Source organism: Lingula anatina, chromosome 8, assembly GCF_051362555.1.
Source record: "Lingula anatina isolate TDL-2025a chromosome 8, LinAna3.0, whole genome shotgun sequence".
Lineage (NCBI taxonomy): Eukaryota > Metazoa > Brachiopoda > Lingulata > Lingulida > Lingulidae > Lingula > Lingula anatina.
Genome location: NC_141774.1, coordinates 18,656,665 through 18,676,792, shown reverse-complemented (window position 1 = coordinate 18,676,792; position 20,128 = coordinate 18,656,665). Strand labels below are relative to the sequence as shown.

General features: G+C 36.2%; 2 protein-coding genes across 6 annotated transcripts; one reads left to right on the top strand and one right to left on the bottom strand.

Moving 5' to 3' along the window:
• The first annotated feature begins 357 nt into the window (after positions 1-357).
• Positions 358-8,615, top strand: LOC106165289 (uncharacterized). 4 transcript variants are annotated; one of them, XM_013543452.2, is made up of 7 exons: positions 358-494; positions 3,854-4,150; positions 4,854-4,931; positions 5,401-5,490; positions 5,922-6,116; positions 6,937-7,173; positions 7,492-8,615. In XM_013543452.2, exons 1-7 carry the CDS (start codon positions 483-485, stop codon positions 7,630-7,632), a joined length of 1,050 nt encoding a protein of 349 aa, XP_013398906.2. In that variant the 5' UTR covers positions 358-482; the 3' UTR covers positions 7,633-8,615. The 4 variants fall into 4 exon arrangements, with proteins under 4 accessions (XP_013398906.2, XP_086875088.1, XP_086875090.1 ...); XM_087018962.1 differs by lacking the exon at positions 358-494 and adding an exon at positions 2,140-2,318; XM_087018964.1 differs by lacking the exon at positions 358-494 and adding an exon at positions 2,140-2,415.
• Positions 8,044-20,083, bottom strand: LOC106165333 (myotubularin-related protein 9). 2 transcript variants are annotated; one of them, XM_087018959.1, is made up of 15 exons: positions 19,931-20,060; positions 16,785-16,948; positions 16,202-16,364; positions 15,510-15,658; positions 15,182-15,310; positions 14,589-14,742; positions 14,182-14,286; positions 13,679-13,804; positions 13,235-13,337; positions 12,875-13,013; positions 12,325-12,409; positions 12,003-12,072; positions 11,517-11,616; positions 10,568-10,695; positions 8,044-10,318 (listed from the first exon to the last, which is right to left on the bottom strand). In XM_087018959.1, the coding sequence occupies exons 2-15, from the start codon at positions 16,929-16,931 to the stop codon at positions 10,204-10,206; spliced, it is 1,713 nt and encodes a 570-aa protein (XP_086875085.1). In that variant the 5' UTR covers positions 16,932-16,948; positions 19,931-20,060; the 3' UTR covers positions 8,044-10,203. The 2 variants fall into 2 exon arrangements, with proteins under 2 accessions (XP_086875085.1, XP_086875086.1); XM_087018960.1 differs by lacking the exon at positions 8,044-10,318 and having other exon boundaries at positions 10,564-10,695; positions 16,785-16,950; positions 19,931-20,083.
• Positions 20,084-20,128: the final 45 nt, after the last annotated feature.

The following is a 20,128-nucleotide window of genomic DNA, read 5'->3' as shown; positions in this document are numbered from 1 at the left end:
CCGACTCTTGCTTTGCGCTAATGATGACATGGCATATCCAAATAGGCCGCAGTTATTACCGGCAGTAAAAAATCTGTATATAAAATTAGTTAAAAGACCAAAAGAACGAAGTAGAAGACCCAATACATTCTTTGTAAAAATGCGGCTCGTCGGCTTAGACGTTAGCTAAAAAAACTGACCGTAGTTCAATTTGTGCAACGGGCTGAGGACATGTTTTAACACAAATTACATTAGAATTCATTTTGCCATGCAGTTGAGTCAACTGCTTCTCGGCACCATGGCGACGCAACGGAGGTGGCACGGATTCGCCATTAACTTAGCAAATTATCCCTTAATTTCTCCCCTGACTAGATTAATGTCGTATCACTTTAAATTCACTTCACTTAATGCGAGCTGTTTTTACTCCCAAGAGGAGGATTTGTTACAAAGCTGGGTTGGAAGAAAATGTGACATTGATCTAAAATTTGTGATAAGAGTTTAAAATGGAAAGACAGGTAGGGCTAGATAATCGTATTTCACCTACTGAGATAGAATACGAGAGACGGGGACCTCTGTATTGTGGTGCATTTCTTTTCTAAATTGGACGAACAATATTCAATATTTGCCCTGGGAAAAGATCAGTTTCAAGCAATGCTCTATACATTTTATAGCAGAGGGTCATACATGGATCATCGTATCGCCCCTATCAAATCATACGAGAGATGGGAACCTCTGTTTTATGGTGAATTTCTTTTTTGAGTCGGCAAAAATACTGTATATAGTAGTTACCCTGGGAAGACATCAATTAAAGCAATGCTTGATTGTATAGCAGAGAGCTATACATATGCTATTTGGAATGAGAATCACCAGAAAGAGGGCTACCTAAGGCGTTTTATTCTCCCACTAGTCAGCTTAAGTCCCTTCCTCAGAAGGACATCTGCTGGGCTGGCGATCGTTTTGCCACTTTGACGTCATCTCTTATGGTTAAGAACATTGTTTGTGTGCTTGCATGCATCTGCACGTTAACAATATGTAAATGGACTTGGCGTAGTCGTATTACTGGTGACATGCAGCGTATGCACTGATATTAAAGGGTACCCAGTAGAGATGGGGTGGTTAAAGTTGCTCCACCCTTTCCAACTACTCATTAATATTTCTTTGAGAGTAACGAAATTAGGGCCCATTTCGAAGCACAGAGATTATAAATCCATAAAAAAACCCAAGCGACAGTGGTGTGTATTCTAAATAAGTATAGTTTCCCCAAACAAAAATATTCTCTTCAATCAACAGCTTAACATAAGATATTTCCACTCCGGTTTTAACTGTCTACAGTTTATAGTTATTTAGCAATTTCAAAGGAAGAGGGGATGCATTAAGATTGAGTCTTTTTACTGCAAAAATTATATATGTTTCAATACTGGCATAGAACCTGAAAATACGGATTCAGAGTGGTCGTTTTCCAGGCCCAAAGGGCGGTTCCTTCGACCCCCGTCTCTTATTGTTTCAACAAGTGGTATTGGCTTCTTGCATGAGTTTGGGTGGTGTCTTTAGGCGCTGAAATATTGGAGTGAAACAACTGTTGTTCGAAGAAAATTTGATGGTTACTTTGAATTTTATGAACTATGTTCGTTTGGGCTTCACTTCCTAAGAGAAAGGGAGTGGGGCTGAATTTAGTTTTTGAAGAAGAAAAAAGATGAGGGGCGTCCATGCAGTCGAAGCCATACCCTGGTTTAACAGATCGACTTGGGACTGCGAGACATAGGGCCTACTTTGGAATACATTCCTGCTTATTTCTGTTTTCTATCAGAGGCCATCTGGGTGATAGCGGCATTTCTGTGCAAAATGTTTCACCTTATACAATAGGCAAAGGCACAATAGGCTACAGAAAAGTGCACAGATAAACCAGATAATGTCTGAAAATATCTCGTTTCACTTTGACCCTCCCTGTTAGAGGGTACCTAATGTAATACCCCTATGGTGCGCCTCGAAGTCCCGTGACCAGGCTGTCTTTATTTCAAAGATTGTTCTTTGAGTCTTTCACACGACGAAAGAGAAGTATCTGTTCATGTTCAGATCTTTTGCTGAGCTTGCTTTGTTCGATATAATAAAATGTAGAAATACGAGTACTAGAGATTCAATGAAAACGGTCGAGGCACGAGCATGCAAGAAAGAGCGCGACAAAATGTCTTCTGTTATTCAAAACTCAACTTTGCTGGAACTGATTTCGGGATTGATAGACTGTTTATCACCATAGCTTACAATTAAGGTGAAAATGTGGGACTAAGGTGACCTTACAGCTCAGAGAGGAGAAATGTATGGACTGGATTGAACTGGCTGAGGTGAGGACTACAAAAAGCCTGCACGACATTTCAAAAGAGTTCCAGGACAAATAAAACGTTTAATTTGTACAAGAAAAGAGGCAGCTATCTGGAAAGAGTATGATCACCGACCCTTCAGACATAATTTTGTCGCATTATCTCCGCATTCATGGTCTGTCGCTTTTGGCCGATACACATCGCAATAGGATTCCATTTTCCTTTAGATTTGTATTTTGTACCTAGATTTCCGTTTGAGCTTAGTTAAGACTGCTAAAATAGGATAGACCACTGTGAAAATTCCAATTTGCAATACTAGTCTTAGGACATTTCGCAAACTATTAACCCGAATTGAATGTAGATATCCTACTTAGATATGCTTATAACCACCTCTGTGAGTAAAAATTAATGTCAAGGAAAGAATAATTTAGTCTTGAGGCTTTGTAATAACTCTAAAAAAGATGAGCAGCATTGAAGTTCCTTCGTAAATTTGTCAGGTCAAGCTGATTGAAAAAAGGTCAACTTTCGACTTGATGTTTGGGTCCTCCAAGGTCAAATGCGAATGTTTTTACTATTCAGCATGACCAACCGACCGTATGGCATAAATAGCGTACGACATCAACAGGCTATCTTGTTCCTTTTTGATTGCTTTTTCAGTTATTAGTCTTGGCGATATGCAGGCACAGCAGCAGGCCGAAGGAGTCTTAGAGGGACACCCTGGGTTTGGGAATTTAGCCTGATTGAAACTTAACCCCCGATCATTTTACAAAAAAAAAAAAAAAAAAAAAAAAAAAAAAAAAAAAAACGCACTGTGTAGGCCTAATAACCTATTTGCATAATTTTGGCTTGACCCATTATAGGCCTATCCCCTGTTTTACACTAGGCTATAGGACCTAGGCTACCTCCCTGCAGTATTAAAAAATAATAATAATAATTTTTTTAAATAAAAAACAGTGGTTAAATGTAATAGGGCCTATAAAAAAGACGTTATCAGTGCTATAAAAATCAGGGTGACGGACAGCGTATGATGGGTAGCGCCTAATTATATTTAATGGAAATCATCATCAGTGCTCTAACTGCATCCTCGGGGTAATGGAGGAATTAATTTTATAAATGGTGTAAATATATAGATGTTTATTATGGTTATGTTCGCCCAGTAAGCTCAAGCCGTATTTTGTTTTATTCATATTTGCTGAATGACTTATGAATGATAATATTATGGCAGGTTCCTTTCCAAAATCTATTTTTTATTATTTAGGCCTTTTTTAATTATTTTCTTCTTTTTTTTTCTTTTTTCACATCTTTTATATAAGATTGAGAATATTTTTATGTATTTATATTTGTCTGCTTTGCTGTCTAGTAACTTAATTTTTTTTTCTTAGTTGCAGTCGAGTAAATATTAAATATTAAATATTAAATATCCACTACCAGTAATGTGCTGGGCCTATTTTGATCTATGTTGTGCTCTAGCCCTAATGTTCATAACTATATAGGATGCGGCGTATCCGGGATTCTGAGGCCAAAACTGCCTTTTCTAAACATTTCTAATACATTTATAGGTAAATGGAAGACAACTTCTTACCCGACAAACCCGCCCGCCTCCAAATGATTTCTTATCCAACCAACAGCAGACGACGCCAAGTATCAAACAACCTCCCGCTCAAGAGGTGGCGTACCAAGATGGGCTGCATCCGAAGCAGACCATCGCCCTGATTATTCTAGGCCTCCTTCATATTTTCATCGGAGTTGCTGTGATAATTTTACACATTTGTATGATAGCTGAGGTTACTGCGTGGGCAGTTTTGATGAACAGCCGTTTGGTGACCGTGCACTCGCCCTTATGGTGTGGCTCGTGGGTAAGTAGGGGGTGGGGTGGGGGGTGGGTGGGTAGGAGAGATTGTGCGTCTCGATCGTCAGAAGACTCATTAAATATGAATTTAATTGAAAAAAGTTTTACAACAGAGATGATAAAAATCTCTGCTGTCATGTTTTATGTGTGACTTCTACCTCTACCTTATTCAACATATTCAAAACGCAGAATGTTTACGTGAAATATGTTTTACAACAGCGCTGTTTGAAACTTCCTCATTAGCCTATTCTAACCGAAATATGCCCAATTTAAAACATTTAATTAGATTAATAATATTTATAATAATAATTATGACGAACTTCACATGAACTTTATTCGGGTTAAACATGATTTAAGAAATTTTTGTTTTGATCATGATACAGGGCTTTTGAACAATGAATAGCAACGATGAAGCATCGTGGAAAACTTTATCAGTGGACTCCAAGCACTTTATGCAAACTGTTACCCCACCCCTCTGTGTTCCATACGTCGAGTGGCTCAAACAGTAAAAATATGTTTGTGGGTGTGAATGCGTCTAAGTGCGCTCCTAATTACCATTACGGATATTCTTCACCTCCATCATTTTGTTTTCATTGAGATTGTTAATTGGGTCTCATGATAATTGATAATTTGACCTTCGCCGTCATATATGTTGAATTAGATATCTGTTTAATCTGTTAAATCTAATGGCTTTATGTATTTAATTACAGTTCATTCTTGTGGGGTCGTTTGGGATTTCTACGGCACCGTGTTGTCAGCCGGATCCCGTGGCAACTAAAGCCTGTATGGTGAGATAGTTATAAATAAAGAAATAAATAAATGTTTTTGTCAAGGCAAGTGGATAAGTATTAAAAGGTTTACTTTCCCTTATGTAGTTTTGTGCTAATTCTATATCTGTATGCACTATTAAAGCAGGATGATACGTACCATACCTGGAAATTTCAACATTTTTTTCCTGGTTCATCAAGATATTTGCAATCCAAAATCGTAGAACAAATAATATTCTGAAAAGTTGTATTCGCGCGAGCTGTTAATATTTGATTAAACGATACAAAAATTATTCATCTTAATTCACCGATTGGCTCAAAATTAGATACTAACAAATCAAAAGCGAATTAGATTTTGGTCAATTGTTTTGTTGACGTTTTTGAATAAAGAGTATCTTGATGATAACGTGAAAATGTTGAAATTTGTCAGCTGTATAAATGTCTTGCGCTCATAGTGAGGTTTTAATATGAAGATTTTCTGTGGTTGTAGAAGCACTTGTTCCTAGTTCTCTCCGCAGTGACCACTGCATTTGCTCTAATACTTGCTGGCGTCAACTTTGCAGCAGCAGGAACAATGGACGTGAGTGCGAAAAGATTATGAAAGTACAATGTTTTGATTCACGTCATTATGATTATTATCGAACCCATTCAGATAGACACATGGTACTTATTGGGTCGGTCCAACTCTGAGGAAAAATCTTGCTAATTGCAATCAATGGAATTAGCTTATTTGTAGATGAATCGATCTACGTAGACCGATAATTTCAATGGGAATGAGCCCTGAAACCAATTTGGAGATCTTATGCGGGTTGTTGAAATTCGTTTATATCATACGATTTCTAAATTCCATTTTTTCTATTTATTTAACGGTAACAAAAAGTTTAAATGTCTTCGGATAAATGTCTTTAATTTTTTTGTCTTTTAATCATGATCAATAGGAAATGGTAATCGACTACCACATAACAACCGCTTTTCCTCCTGTTACCACCTTTTTGATTTCTCTCTCTTCAGCCAACCAAAGGTTCGCTGCAGTTAGGTCTGAGCGTGACGATTGGCGCACTTGGCATCGTGGAAGTTATCATTTGTATCATCTCTACCCTCTGGGCCAGACCAAAAACAAGACCAGGCGGCACAGGTGTAATTCCTGGGGGGTATGTTCAGTGCCAGGAACAGCCCAGAGCCTACGTCACGCCAGCGCAATTGCAGGTTGGCCATTTAATCTTATTTTTATAATAATTTATGCCAACGGTATCCTATCTTTCAGCCAAATCGAATTTGAAAAAGTTATTTTATATCCTAATCAGGAATCTCTGCTCGACCGTCCCTGCACTTTGATTTGATGTTTTACACAATTTTTAAATTTCTTTTCAAATCCGTGTCTTAATGTACATTTCAGTAGGACATTTCGACATCGGGTTGCCCTAAATTGGGGGATGTATCGTTTTTAAGTTCTCAATTGGCAAAGATAGATAGCTTTGCAGGGTATTTAGACCTTGGACCTATCATGTATAGTGTATTCAAGTGCAGAAATAGAAAATATGACTTTCGAACATTCTCAAATTTTCATATACCTTAAATTGACAAATAAATAATGTAATTTAATCGTTTTTTTTCATGGATTTTCTTTAGTTTACAATAATTAACTGGAGCGCTGATTTGGTGTCACACTTAATTAGTTCAAGAGAACAACAGAAACTTTAATCTATTATATATTACCAGCACGACTCTGCCGTTTCCTACTGGTAGATGTAGGGTAAGCCAACTGACAGTGGTAGAGGAAAGTTGATAGCAGAAAGGACAGTTGATTAGAAGAATTTGCTAATTCGTTGGCCCATTTTGCCAACGAGACATTGAGTGTGATTTGGAAGTGGTGTCAATGGGGATCTCTGAAACTCATGAAATAGGGCATTGGCGTAACAGGGATTATTATTATTATTATTATTATTATTATTATTATTATTTTTATTTACAACTCAATTCTCCATCTGCCTCTCTGCACTCTCATATAAATTATTGAACACCCTAGATTTCCCCCGAGCAGCAAAGAACATTTGTAACCGTCACCCCGGCAACCACGCCTCGTGCAGAGCCAAGACAAGACCATCCCAATTTTAGACATCATCAGAGGCAGAAACATCAGAAACCACAACAACAGCATCACCATCATCATCAACTTCATCACCACCAGCAGCAAGAATTGCAGCAACATCATCAACAACAACAACACTTGCAGCAGCAACAGCAGCAGTTCCAGGACCAACAGGTCAGTTGTATTATACTAATCAGATTGTTCATTGTTCCAAGATCTTGTAATTAGTTATGTTTTAGGAATGATAATTTTTACTTTGGAACAGTTAAATAAATAAAATAAAATAATAGACAAAATTAATAAATAAAAACGAAGTAATGAAGAAAAAGCATATAGCACACATGATATATATTTTCCTCTAAACGTTTTAAAAGACCAAATTGCAGTTCTTCAGAAGTTCTTTTGGAATTCTTTGCATACATTTCGGGATTTAACTGTTTATCTCTTACTCTCTTTATTTCTCTCTCTAAAATATTTTTCTATTGTTTCCAGCATATGACGGTGATCAGCCCAGATAACCTCTACCCTGGCGTCTATACCCCGCAAACACCTGCTAAATACCAAGTGTACACATTCCCAAGGGTGAATGTGGCGCCATCTAGACCTCTGCCTGGAATGTGGATGGAGAGCTAAATCGGGGCCTGCTTTCACAAAATGACTGAGGTTGAATATTTTGTTTAGCAGAGGCTGCTTAGACTATTAGTAGTAGCAAGATTTCTAGAAGTAGTTATAACTTAAAAGACTTATAAGCAGCATTTTGCTAAGAATCTAAGAAGCTGTTTACCTCATTTCTTAAGACTGAGCACTGAGAGCGTGTCAAAAACATGTTCCAATTTGTCTGCAGCTGCAATTATTATATACCAACAATTCATAAAGAACTCATAGACAAGTTTAATTGCAGAGTAACACTCTCATGGACAAGTTTTTTCAAAGTTGATATTAAGTGATCAGCTATTTGAAAACTTCACTTTTGTATTTTTTTTTTTTTTTTTTTTGTAAAACAGCACCTTGAACCAAATTGAAAAGAAACAAGAAACATCATGCTTTCACTTTGAAAGACAATGATTATTGTTATTCATTGAACATTGCACATTTTTAGGCAATTATTTTACAGGCTTGGAGGTTTGAAACCCACCAACTGCTATATTTACTGTCATCACTTGGTGAATATATACAAACTTGATTAACATATTTCTCAAAGCAACCTTTTTCTCTGAAAAGTAAATTTTTTACAAGCAACAAAAATAAAATTAAAAAATTAATGAAATGTGTAAATTGTGTATGTAATTACAGCTAGTTAGTTATTTAGTCTAAAAAACAGTGCATACATGTAGATCATAAATCTTACAACTGTTTTAGTTAACCTTGGTGACCATAATTAGACACTATTCATCAATACCACATGAATCTTTTCAATTGAACCTGTACGTATACGACTAGGGGTAAATCACAATTTGGAAAAGTTATGACATAATTATAACATTGACAATAAAAGGAATGTTCTCTTGTAGAGTCAAAACTTAGTGACATATAGAACTTCAAGTTAAGAATATCTTCACTCTGAGTGTGTGCTAAAGGTTCCTGGCAATGAAAAGAGGAACCTTAAAAAATAATAATAATAAAAAAATCAACATGAAAAGGTCCATCGAGGAGCCTGTGTATAGACACATATTAGGGCAACCCTTTTGCTTGATATGATGAAAGTCTGATTAACTAAAGGATCAGAGAGACCTAGCCACCACCTGCGTGCGTACCACCAGCTGGGTTCAGTGCATTATGAACTAAATCTGCCACTGGGCAGGGCAAGGGTGTTGCCAAGAAGGGTCTACCCCACTTAAGTGTAAACACACCTTAAATGTTCATAATTTTGTGCAAGATTAATAACATGCGAAGGAAAATTCATAATATGGTACATCACTTTGCGTATAATTATTTGTATATTTCATATTATATTACACAGATATTTATGAATAAATTAAATACATGTGAACATTAATCTAGTAAACATGATTTTTTAAAAACTGATTCATGATACAAGATCAACAAGAAACAAAAAATTGCACGGCCTGTCTTGTCCTGCAGACAGGGAGCACAGCACAATGTCTTCTAAGCAATAATCCGACGCTTTCATTTTACTAATTTGGTTATAGCTCTTCTTGTAATTTAAAATTTATCAATGCCTTAAAACATTGGCTAAAATCAAGACAAGATAACATCTTATTTGAGGAGATATTTTGGCAATTTGAGTGAAAAACAATTAATACTACTATACAGTGTGCCAAGAAACCGTCTTCTACTTTACCATCACATCAGACTGTGTTGTACCTTCATGACAGAACTAATTTATTATCATGTTACATTATGTACAAAATTGCATCTTATTTCCGCAGATATTTTAGCAATTTGAGTGAAAAACATATAATACTACTATATTACGGGCCAAGAAAATCTTCTACTTTACCACCGAACTGTGTCGAACCTTTATGACAGTATTGTTTTTTTTTTTAATGTCACATCACATACAGTTTGATAATACATTTTTTTTATTAGTATGACAACTAAGTTGCATAAAATAACCGACCTTCATGTACAAAGTCTTTACAAATCCTTATCTGTTTCTTATTAACTGTTTAATGCTACTTGTGTCAAATTGGTAAAAGGGGTGACATCATCCATCACCCCCTTTTTTATAATAAAAATAAAATAAAAATAAAAAATGCATTTTTACTAATATTTTACTTTCAAGATTTATCATTTTCAGACACTCACAAAAATGTAGTCTGCCTGACACAAAATCAACCTATTTTTCAAATATTCTGATTTGGAATTTTTAAGTACTTCTTAGAAAAACTTTTTTTTTTTTTTGGTGGGGGAGGGAGATTATTAAATAATGCTGTTTGAATATATTGACTAATTACTGTGATAGTATTGGTGCTGGCAGAAGCATGGTTTTTACACTCAGGAGTGTGACAACCCAAACTTGTACCATCTATACAAATTTTTTCCTTGTAATAATGGTGGTTGGAGACAAATAAATAAATAAATAAATAAATAAATGAATAAATAAATAAATAAGAATACATATAAATAGCGCTTCCTCAAACTTCTAGATTTTCTAGAACTGCCAGTGATATAAATTAAATTAAATAATCTATTTTCCTGATTAAATTAGTTCTTTCATACTTTCAGACTGTCCCCATTAAATCAACTGTCCCCAGCAGACAGCCCTGTGTCTTCATCCTCCACTTCCATAATATTAGGTGCACATGGCTGCAGGAGTTCTGCCTCTATGGCCTCCTTTTGGAGTAGCACCATTTGTCTGAAATATATGTTGTGAGGGTTTTGAAAACAAACAAACCTAAAAATAAACATTTCATTTTGATAAATATATGACAAATAAATGAACATATATCTTGTAGATATAGATACTGATCTTTTCTTTTAAAAAAGAAATTATAAGAACTTTTTTACGATGTTCTTTTTAAAATGTTGAAAAAAAAAACCTGGATCTCTCTCTCGAACTCATTCCTCTCTCTTTCTCTCTCTCTCTCTCTCTCTCAATATTTACCTTCTTAGTCTATTTGCCTTGAGCTTCAGCTCTTTATTCTTCTCCCTCACTTTAAAAATCTCCTTCCACGCATCTTGGTGACCACTCCTGTCAATTTTCCACCTTAAGTACAATCCTTGCCATACCTCCTGCAATAATGAAAGGCATAATAATCTTACTATTGGCTTTGTGTTAGTGCGTGTGCATGTGCGTGTCGGGGGGTGGGGGGAGGAGAGAAGGCATCTACCCCATCCCACAGTTTTTGTAATATTCTCTGAATGTTTTTGTTTGGAAACATGGTGTTAACAGCCAAACCAACAATGAAAAATGAAGATAAATAAATAATATATAAAAATTTTAATAAATGAATAAAACAAATTTTAACCACCCACCGTCACCCCCCCCCCCAGCAAGAACCTGGATCCACAAGTATCAGTTTTTGGGACACTTTTTGTGAAAATAGAAATGATGACCAATGACCATCATGATAATGACAATGTTGATATAAATGACGACAATGATGCCAGACCGCAAGAAGACTTACCAAAGACCGAGGCGCCACAGACGGCCATATTGGAGACTGGTTGGGCTGATGCAGGTGGTTGATGTACTTACCAGAGACTGAGGTGCCACAGACGGCCATATTGGAGACTGGTTGGGCTGGTACAGGTGGTTGATGTACTTACCAGAGACTGAGGCGCCACAGACAGCCATATTGGAGACTGGTTGGGCTGGTACAGGTGGTTGATGTACTTACCAGAGACTGGGGCGCCACAGACGGCCATATTGGAGACTGGTTGGGCTGGTACAGGTGGTTGATGTACTTACCAGAGACTGAGGCGCCACAGACGGCCATATTGGAGACTGGTTGGGCTGATGCAGGTGGTTGATGTACTTACCAGAGACTGAGGCGCCACAGACGGCCATATTGGAGACTGGTTGGGCTGGTACAGGTGGTTCATGTACTTACCAGGGACTGGGGTGCCACAGACGGCCATATTGGAGACTGGTTGGGCTGGTACAGGTGGTTGATGTACTTCTCCAATACTTCTGGTCTGTTCACATATGACCTATGGAAAACATGGAGAAAAATAACTTTTTGATTATATTTTCTTATCATATATCAGTATAATATATTATTCTCTTTGATTTGGTCATGTTTTGGTTTTTAAATCAAATGCAAAATCACTATATGTTGAAAACGTAATAGAACATTTCAAATTTACTTTTAAAATCAATTGCTTTGGGAAATTATACTTTAAATCATCATATCATGCTTAAAAGCTCCCAAGCAAAAGTTAGGGGTCATATCTTTAGAGTCAGATCAACATTTTACAAGCCAGTGGCAGATTTATTGAAGAACTTTGAAGACCAAAATTTAGCCCTCAGTTTCAAACCAATATGACTCAGAAGTCCACTTTCCTGTGGAATGACCTCCCAAGCTTATGACACTCACCACAGAGATACTGTTTTACTGGCCAGCTTATACTTCTTTCTCTCACAGTCATTATTGCACAAAAATGTCCCTAAAATTGTGAAATAAAATAGAAATGAAGACTTGTTTCTTTTTAGGTGGTATGCTTTACATATTTCACTCAACTTTAATTTATTTAGCTGAGCACCTATGACAAAAAAGGCAATGGTTTACAGACTGTCAGACACCAAATCTTTCAAATTTGATTTCAAACACAAAATCTTCTCTCTCTGAATTTACTGACAATTGTTCCAATTTACACTATCAAACTGATGAACCCATTTCAGCTTAACAATACACTTACCAAATTGTGAAGAATATGCCTGCTCAAACAACATGAGAAGGAAATCTTCGTTAAATTCAAAGGAGCAAGGAAACTGCTGCCAAATCTGAAAATAAATAAATTATTAATTGAATAAATAAATGAATAACCAACCCATTGGCATTATTTCAGAACAGTTCCGAAACAAATACATCAAAGCTATATTTTTTGCACATAAATTTCAAACAAAAGTTTCACAAGATGGCAACTATTCTGTGCATCTAAATACTCAGAAGTAACAAAATCAGCATTCATTATCAACACGATAAACAGTCTAATACAGAGAAAAGTGGCATCTAAAAGAATAACCAGCCATAGCTAATATAAGCAACAGTCACACCTAACACAATCCAGTCACATCTAGCACAATCAACAGTCTCCACCAACACAATCAGTAATCTCAACTAACACAATCTGTAGTAACATCTTACAGGATCAGTAGTCACATCTAGCACAACAGCCACATACATCCAACACAATCAACAGCCTCAACTAACACAATCAGTGGTCACACCTAGCACAATGAACTCACCTGCCAAACACAGTCCAGGAAAAGTAAAAACACAGGTGACTCATTCCTCTGTTTGGTCATTGCGAAGGCGGACTTGGCACAGCGGTCAGCAAAAGGATGTCCAGACTGTAACCACTCTCGCTCTATCAGAGCTTCAAACCTAGGACAAAATATATAAATAAATAATAAATCATTGACTGAAAATTTAAAAAAAAAAAATACAACTTAATCATCAATTCATTCTCTGATGGTAAAGCAAGGTTCAAAAGACTGGGCTGAACATTTTTCTGTTTTTTGTGTAATTTGGGTCTGAAACCTTGGCTAAATCTCTCCCTCCCTCTCCCTCTCTCTCTCTCACACTCACACACACCCCTCCCCTACCCTCTGATAGTCCTGCAGTCATGATCTAGTATAAGCTGTGCCAGTGCTGTAACCTGTAATGTGGTGTCCATCCCCTCTGAACCATGGACTAACACAGTAGCATCTAGAAATGAAAACTGCATCATTTAAGAAACTGTGCCTTCAGTAATATGTACCATTCAAAAATCTGTACCCTTTACAAATCTACACTATTAAAAAACTGTACAATTTAAGGATTTGTAGCTTTTAGAAACCTGTACCTTTAAAAAAGCAGTGCTTTAAGACATAGTATCTTTGCTAAAAAAACCTGAGTATAATTTTTTAAATCTTGTCTTATCGTAACTTATTAAATCTTTAACAACAATGAAAAAGTAACACATGTTTGGAAAAAAAAACATCTTTATAAAGCTTCTGTCTAAATTTTGTGTCAAACTTAGGCAAGAAAAAAGAAGAGGCTTCTCCTACCATCTTTGTCTACACACTGTGCCACGACACAGGCACATGTAAGAACTTCTTTGATGTTATTGAGCCAGCCACTGGACTCCAGTCTTGACAGCCACTTCTCTGTACTACTGCCAAAATCCATGCAGGCTGAAACACAGTATATGTATACAATGTGTTCACACCCAGAAACTGTTATATAAAGTGTGGAAAAATGCATGTCACAATCTGGTCATTTCAAACTGAGTTATTCTATTAAAAATGGGGAAAAGAATAGAATCCAATTGCAGGGATGGGTCAAGCAAAGGTTTGTGAATAGGACAAAAATGCTTTTCTCTCACAGGAAAAACCATTTTGAAAGGTAAATACCCTGCAGGGTGACTTTTAATATACACATTTTTTTATCAACACAGTTATACTTAAAAAAAAAACAGCATCTGAAGGCATAAGCAGTTTTAAAAAACTGTTAAAAAAGTACTGAGTTATACAGATAAAGAAATGCGAACAATAAATGTATTAATACTGACCTTCAACAAACTTAATGAGAGCTTCGTGAAAATATTTCTGTCTTTCTACCGGCTGATGTATGCGCTTCCACTGGTGGTAGTGCTGTTCAGGCTCAAACCCTCCACCTAAGAAATAAATTGATAAACAAATATATAAATAACTTTAAAAAAATAAATCATTCAACAAATTCAATAAATAATAATTATATCAATAATAATAATAATAATTCAATCTCCCCATCCTCTGCTTAGTGTTGTCTTTAGCAATTTTATAATCTCTCTTTTTATAGTTTTCTCATGGACAACGTCTTAAATATATGCTCGCAAATTGCATTTACCACACGGAATGCCATCACTGACATACAATATACCAGCATATTACGTCTAGATCTGCCACCAAGATCATCTAAATGAAAATATAAGCCAACCTTTGGCCTGTGCCATCTTGGCAGAAGACTGTATTCGGGTGTCCACGATGTACCCTTTCCCCCTGTTGAGTGTTGCATTCAACAACTGTTCGTCTTCCTTGCAACGTCGCATGTTTGGTCCAACTAGGGGCTGTGAGGAGCGTATAATTGCACGCTGGAAACAGATTAAGGAGACAGTTTTTATCTTCATAACAATTCTGAACAGCTCCTATCTGGAAGTTTTTGTTGGATCTTATAAAGCCATGCTAGAGCCTGAATAAAAAGGAATTTTTTTATTCTGCATGTCATTTTGGGGGCCTCTAATCACTCAATGAAATTTTTGGACCTTTAATCGCTAAAAATCCATACTTCAACAATGTACTCTGGGTCTAACCAGTAGCTTGACAGAACAGATGTTACAACTAGCATTAAAAGGTTTTAAAATAAACTCATTTAAGAATAATGTTAATTCTTTCCTTCTATTTTTTCATTAGATATTGTATTTACAGGGCCAATTATGTTAAATATAATCTCATCAGTAAAATGCATCCAAATTATCCAAATTGTTGAAAAAAGTTTTTTTAAATATTTTACATGAACTCTCACATACTTACCCCATTCTCTTTATGGTAATAAGACAGCACAGGGAATCTATTGTGATGTCTAAAACTGGCTGCTTTAGCTATGGTCTCGTCATCAATAGACTTTGGTACAATCACAGCATAAGAATAGCTTGGGCAAACCTAGAAAATCATTATTTTTTACCATTATTATTCATTTTGGTCAAAATCCTATCAAAACACCATGAAAAAACCTTTCGCAAATAAAAATGTTATCAAAGAAATGTCCTCAAACGATTGTTGACATAGCTAATCCTCCACTGACCCGAAGACCCCACTATTTTGAACTCGGATTCTGGCATAAATGAAATTATCAGTTTACCTCAAAATGATTGTTGACATAGCTGATCCTCCACTGATCTGAGGACCCTACTTTGTTGAACTCAGACTCTGGCATAAATGCTGTCCACCCATCCTCTAGCATCTCAAAATTGGCACGATAGAAGAAGGGGTATTTCAGAGACAGATTATCTGGAAAAAAAAAAACTGAACAATTATGCTGATGGCAAAAAAGAAGGATCAAAAGCACTGTATCCTCTTTCAATTCAAAGTTTGTACTGTAAAACAAGAAAAAAAAGTTAGAGCAATAAGGATTTGGGGTACAGAGAGTCCAAAATGTGAATCCGTAATTTTGTCAGATTTATGGGGAGTTCTACCCAAGCAAGTCAACTCCCCAATCCTTCATTTTCCAAAAGTTTCTTAAGCTGTCCAACTGTCTTTGACTGCATTCCCACAGATTTTAGATCGTTCTATCCCCCTGGGGAGTCTCACTAGATTGGTGTCAGCTTAACCAGCTTAAATGTCTGTCCTACCTACTAAAAGCTGTAAGCGGGTCATTAAAACTATAGTGCACGCTTGGCTGACAGCAATTTAGCGTGAACCCCCATGGAGTTAGGTTGATCCAGATGGATCGATCTAAATCTGTGGGAATGCAGTCTTGAAGATATGGGCCATCTTTTGAGGCCAGTGGCCATCTCTGAGGAAAGCCTTGTTCACAACTGTACGAGAACTTACGTATATTTGACAGTGACTCCACAGAGTGTGCTATTTGCAGACAGTCTTCAGCCGTGGGGACATCCAACTCTACGATCATGAAGTTTTTGCACTTGAGCGTCAAAGTTCCACCATTCTGATTGGACAACTTCTTCTCTACAGCGTCCACAGCACTGTGTTCCAGCTGGAAGAGGGCATTTTGTTTTATTTTTTTCTTTGTACCAATTTAAATGTATTTTTTGTGGGTGTATTTTTAAGTCAATTAGCTGTCAAACAGTATTTTTCTAGAAATTTTATTTCAGGACTTAAAGATAATTTGTGGATCCTTTTATCACAATTATATACATGTACATACACACTCATTACACCCTTAATTCATATCTCTCTCTTTCTCTCTCTCTCTCTCTCTCTCTCTCTCTCTCTCACACACACACACACACACACACACACACACACACACACACACACACACACACACACACACACACACACACACACACACACACACACACACACACACACACACACACACACACACACACACACACTGGAGTCCACACCTACACACACACACACACACACACACACTGGAGTCCACACCTACCCACAGCTCCTCTTTCATAGTCTTCCTGGAGGACAAGAAGAGGTGGTGCCCCGTGATACACAGGGTGCCCTCCACTGGCTCCTTGAACGGCAGCCTCAGCACCACGCCGTCCAGCTTAGGAACCTTGATGAATTCTGCGAACTCCATCCTGGACAGATGAATAACTCTGGAATTGAAATAGAATAAAAATCCATAGAGAAATGGCTTACTTCCAAGTTGAAAAGCAAAAATTCATCCAGTGGCAACTTAGAAGCTTGATGGTGAAGACATGAATAATGCTGGAATTGAAAATCACTTCAGTATAAATGTACATGTATACAAAGTATGCACAAATATATAATCTTTGATGAAATCTTTGAGAGGCAGCAATCTGTTACAGACCATTTCTCTTGGATAACTAGATTTCTAAGTACTTTATTTTTAAAAATTATTTCCATTTGTGTTAATTGCATATCTGTTTATGTTTGATTACAATAAAGTAACATAACATGAACAAAATCTAATCTAGCAATATCAGTTTCAAAGACTACAAGAAACTCGACCCAATTCCTAGAGAGTAATTACTGTATACAAAAATCGAAAAGGCTCAGTCAAGCAATTCTATGATAATATCAAATGTTCAAAGCATGCAAGTTGCAACTCAGTTTGTAATTATGGAAAACCTAGGGTAATCAATAAAAAACACATTTCCATATTTCTGACCTTGGATGTGTGGAACCTAGACAAAAATCCATTATCAGGGGGATTTTATAATGTAAAACACATAGGGATATAAGGTTGTCTGTGACGCTTTCTCCAACCAGTTTTTAAGCAAAACATTCCTACATTTATTTTTCATTCCATTTTGAAATATTTAGAATACATCTAGATAAGATAAAACAAGTATGATTTACTCTACCTACAAAAATAATTAGAGGATTTCTGATGCTTTTTGGTGATAGTGCAACAAAACCATTCTAATTTAAATAATAAATATAGTGCCACTCTTTTGATTACTCTTTCTCTACATCCCTGTACAGTAAATTGATTATCTCAAAGCTAATCAAGAGTTACTGGTCTGAAGATGAAACCTACAGATAATGAATCTTAAACAACAATTCTGATTATCATTATTCTAGCCAGACAAATTACTTTTAAAAAAAGCCTGATGCAAAATCAGATCCACGAGTCAATTACATTTTACCAGTGCCTATCATTGCCAACAAAGACACAGTATGCTATCAAATACTCTCAGCCACTGATGCAAATTCTCCAGACCCCATTATTCATGCTATGAGTACCCAACTGATAAATTCACCCTGTAATTCTAGTGACATCTCAACTGGCTATTGATCTCATGGATCCATATACTGTACACAGTAATCCACTCTAGACCATGTACAAAGCTACACACATGTTCTTGGGTGTCTATAAATTGCCCTACAACTTCTATTGATTAGTGGCATCAAAGCATGAATTCTGCTAAATTGGGTACAAAGGGAAAAAAAAGTAAAAGTGAATCTTGCCATCAATTATGCTTAAGCACTAAACAACTTAAGAAACCCAAATTAAATAATGGTTTATTTCTGTTGTCATTTTTTGGCCTATTTTCGTGTGCGTCACAGGCTTACCAAATAGCAGTGTAATTAATAAGTACTGAGTATAAGCTCAGTATCTGTGCCATATTTCATGGGCACATTTGGGCAAAGAAAGCCAAGGTATGAATATACTGGGTTCACATGTTATTTCAAGTGTACTATAATTATGTGAAAGAGATTAAATGTCTTGGGAGTTCAACCCCTAGGTCAAAAGACCATACACACCATCTACGGTCTACTGTACATAGATCGAACCAACTCTGTGGAGACTCTTGCTATGGGCAATCAGCTTATCTAAATGATACATCCCCCCCTTGCCTTGAGTAGAATACACAAAAGCTGATTATTATATGAGTATGATGGAAACATGGCGAAGCATATCATCCAGTTAAGCTGATTGCACTTAGTGCCCTTGCAGAGATGGATCGATTTAGGTAGACCGATGGTGTTTATGTGAATGGGATCTTAGTCTGAAATGATGTGAACATAGCTCAGTGGGAATAAACTAAAGTGCCTCTTCTTAGTTTGACTTCTCAATTGCGGGTCAAGATAAGAGGCATTTAGTGTATTGATTTTTACTGTAATGTTAATATACAGCAATTCCATTTCTTACAGAATACACAGACTCCACATAACAAAAATGCACATAAAAACCAGTCCTACAACAGTAACATGTATGAATACTGATCAAGTTATAAAAAGTTGAAATAATAAAAACTTTAATAATAAATGTTTTTGGACAGGTATATTAACAGTAGCATGAGCTACTGACAAAATAAATGTAAGAATGGTATATTTCACATGTATCAATACACATAGTTAAGACATCCTAAGAAGGTGACAATGGCAATGTACACATATAATTATACAAGCAGTGTATTTCACAATTATGATTCTATTTTCTAAACAACTTCATATTGAAGTCAATCAATGTCTTAGAGATTTGACCAATTTTGTCTCCAATAAGACAAAAGTTTAGGCTGTAAAACTGAGAGAAAAATACAAATGGAAACTGGGAAAATAATATTCTGCTGTGATATAAAAAATTAATTGATAAATTCAATCACACAATTATATCAAAGCAATTTTTTTTCACTCACTTGTAAGCATTAAACTAGTGTCTATCAGACCTGTACTAGTATTTCAAACGTAATTTAATCCACAAACATTTAACAATTATTACATTATCATTAGTCAATTTATACATTCATGATTATTTTATTTTTGTTATTAATATTTTTTGTAAATTTCAACAAGATATGAGTGTTGACAATTGTCAATGGGACCGGTAATGTTGGTCTTAAAGTAAATTCGACTCGTATTTCCCTCCAGTCTTTAACAAAGCGACAGAATAAAGTTTATGTACAATGTTTAAGCGGCGCCGTTTGCATCCAACCCCTTCTTTCTCTGACGCTGAGTAATTCGCAGCAGACGAAATCAAAATGTCCATTTCTTTTTCACCTGAATCAGCCCATGGATTACGTATATCTGTGAAGGGCTGAATGAGATATTATTGCAGCCAGGTATAAAATGATATGATGCCTAGTATTCTAAGTCCCGTTATCTTACCTTTGGTGTCTGAAATGTGAAAAAATATCCCCTTTTCACAGTTTCTTCATTATGCAGCAAATAATCTTTTAAATCCGGAAGTATAGGTGCCAGTAGAATTGCGCAGTAAATTACAGAACTTCTTCCATTGGTTGGACTTGAGTGGGATATGTTTAAACTGCAATATTTCTGTACATTTGCCAAAATAAAATAAAGTAA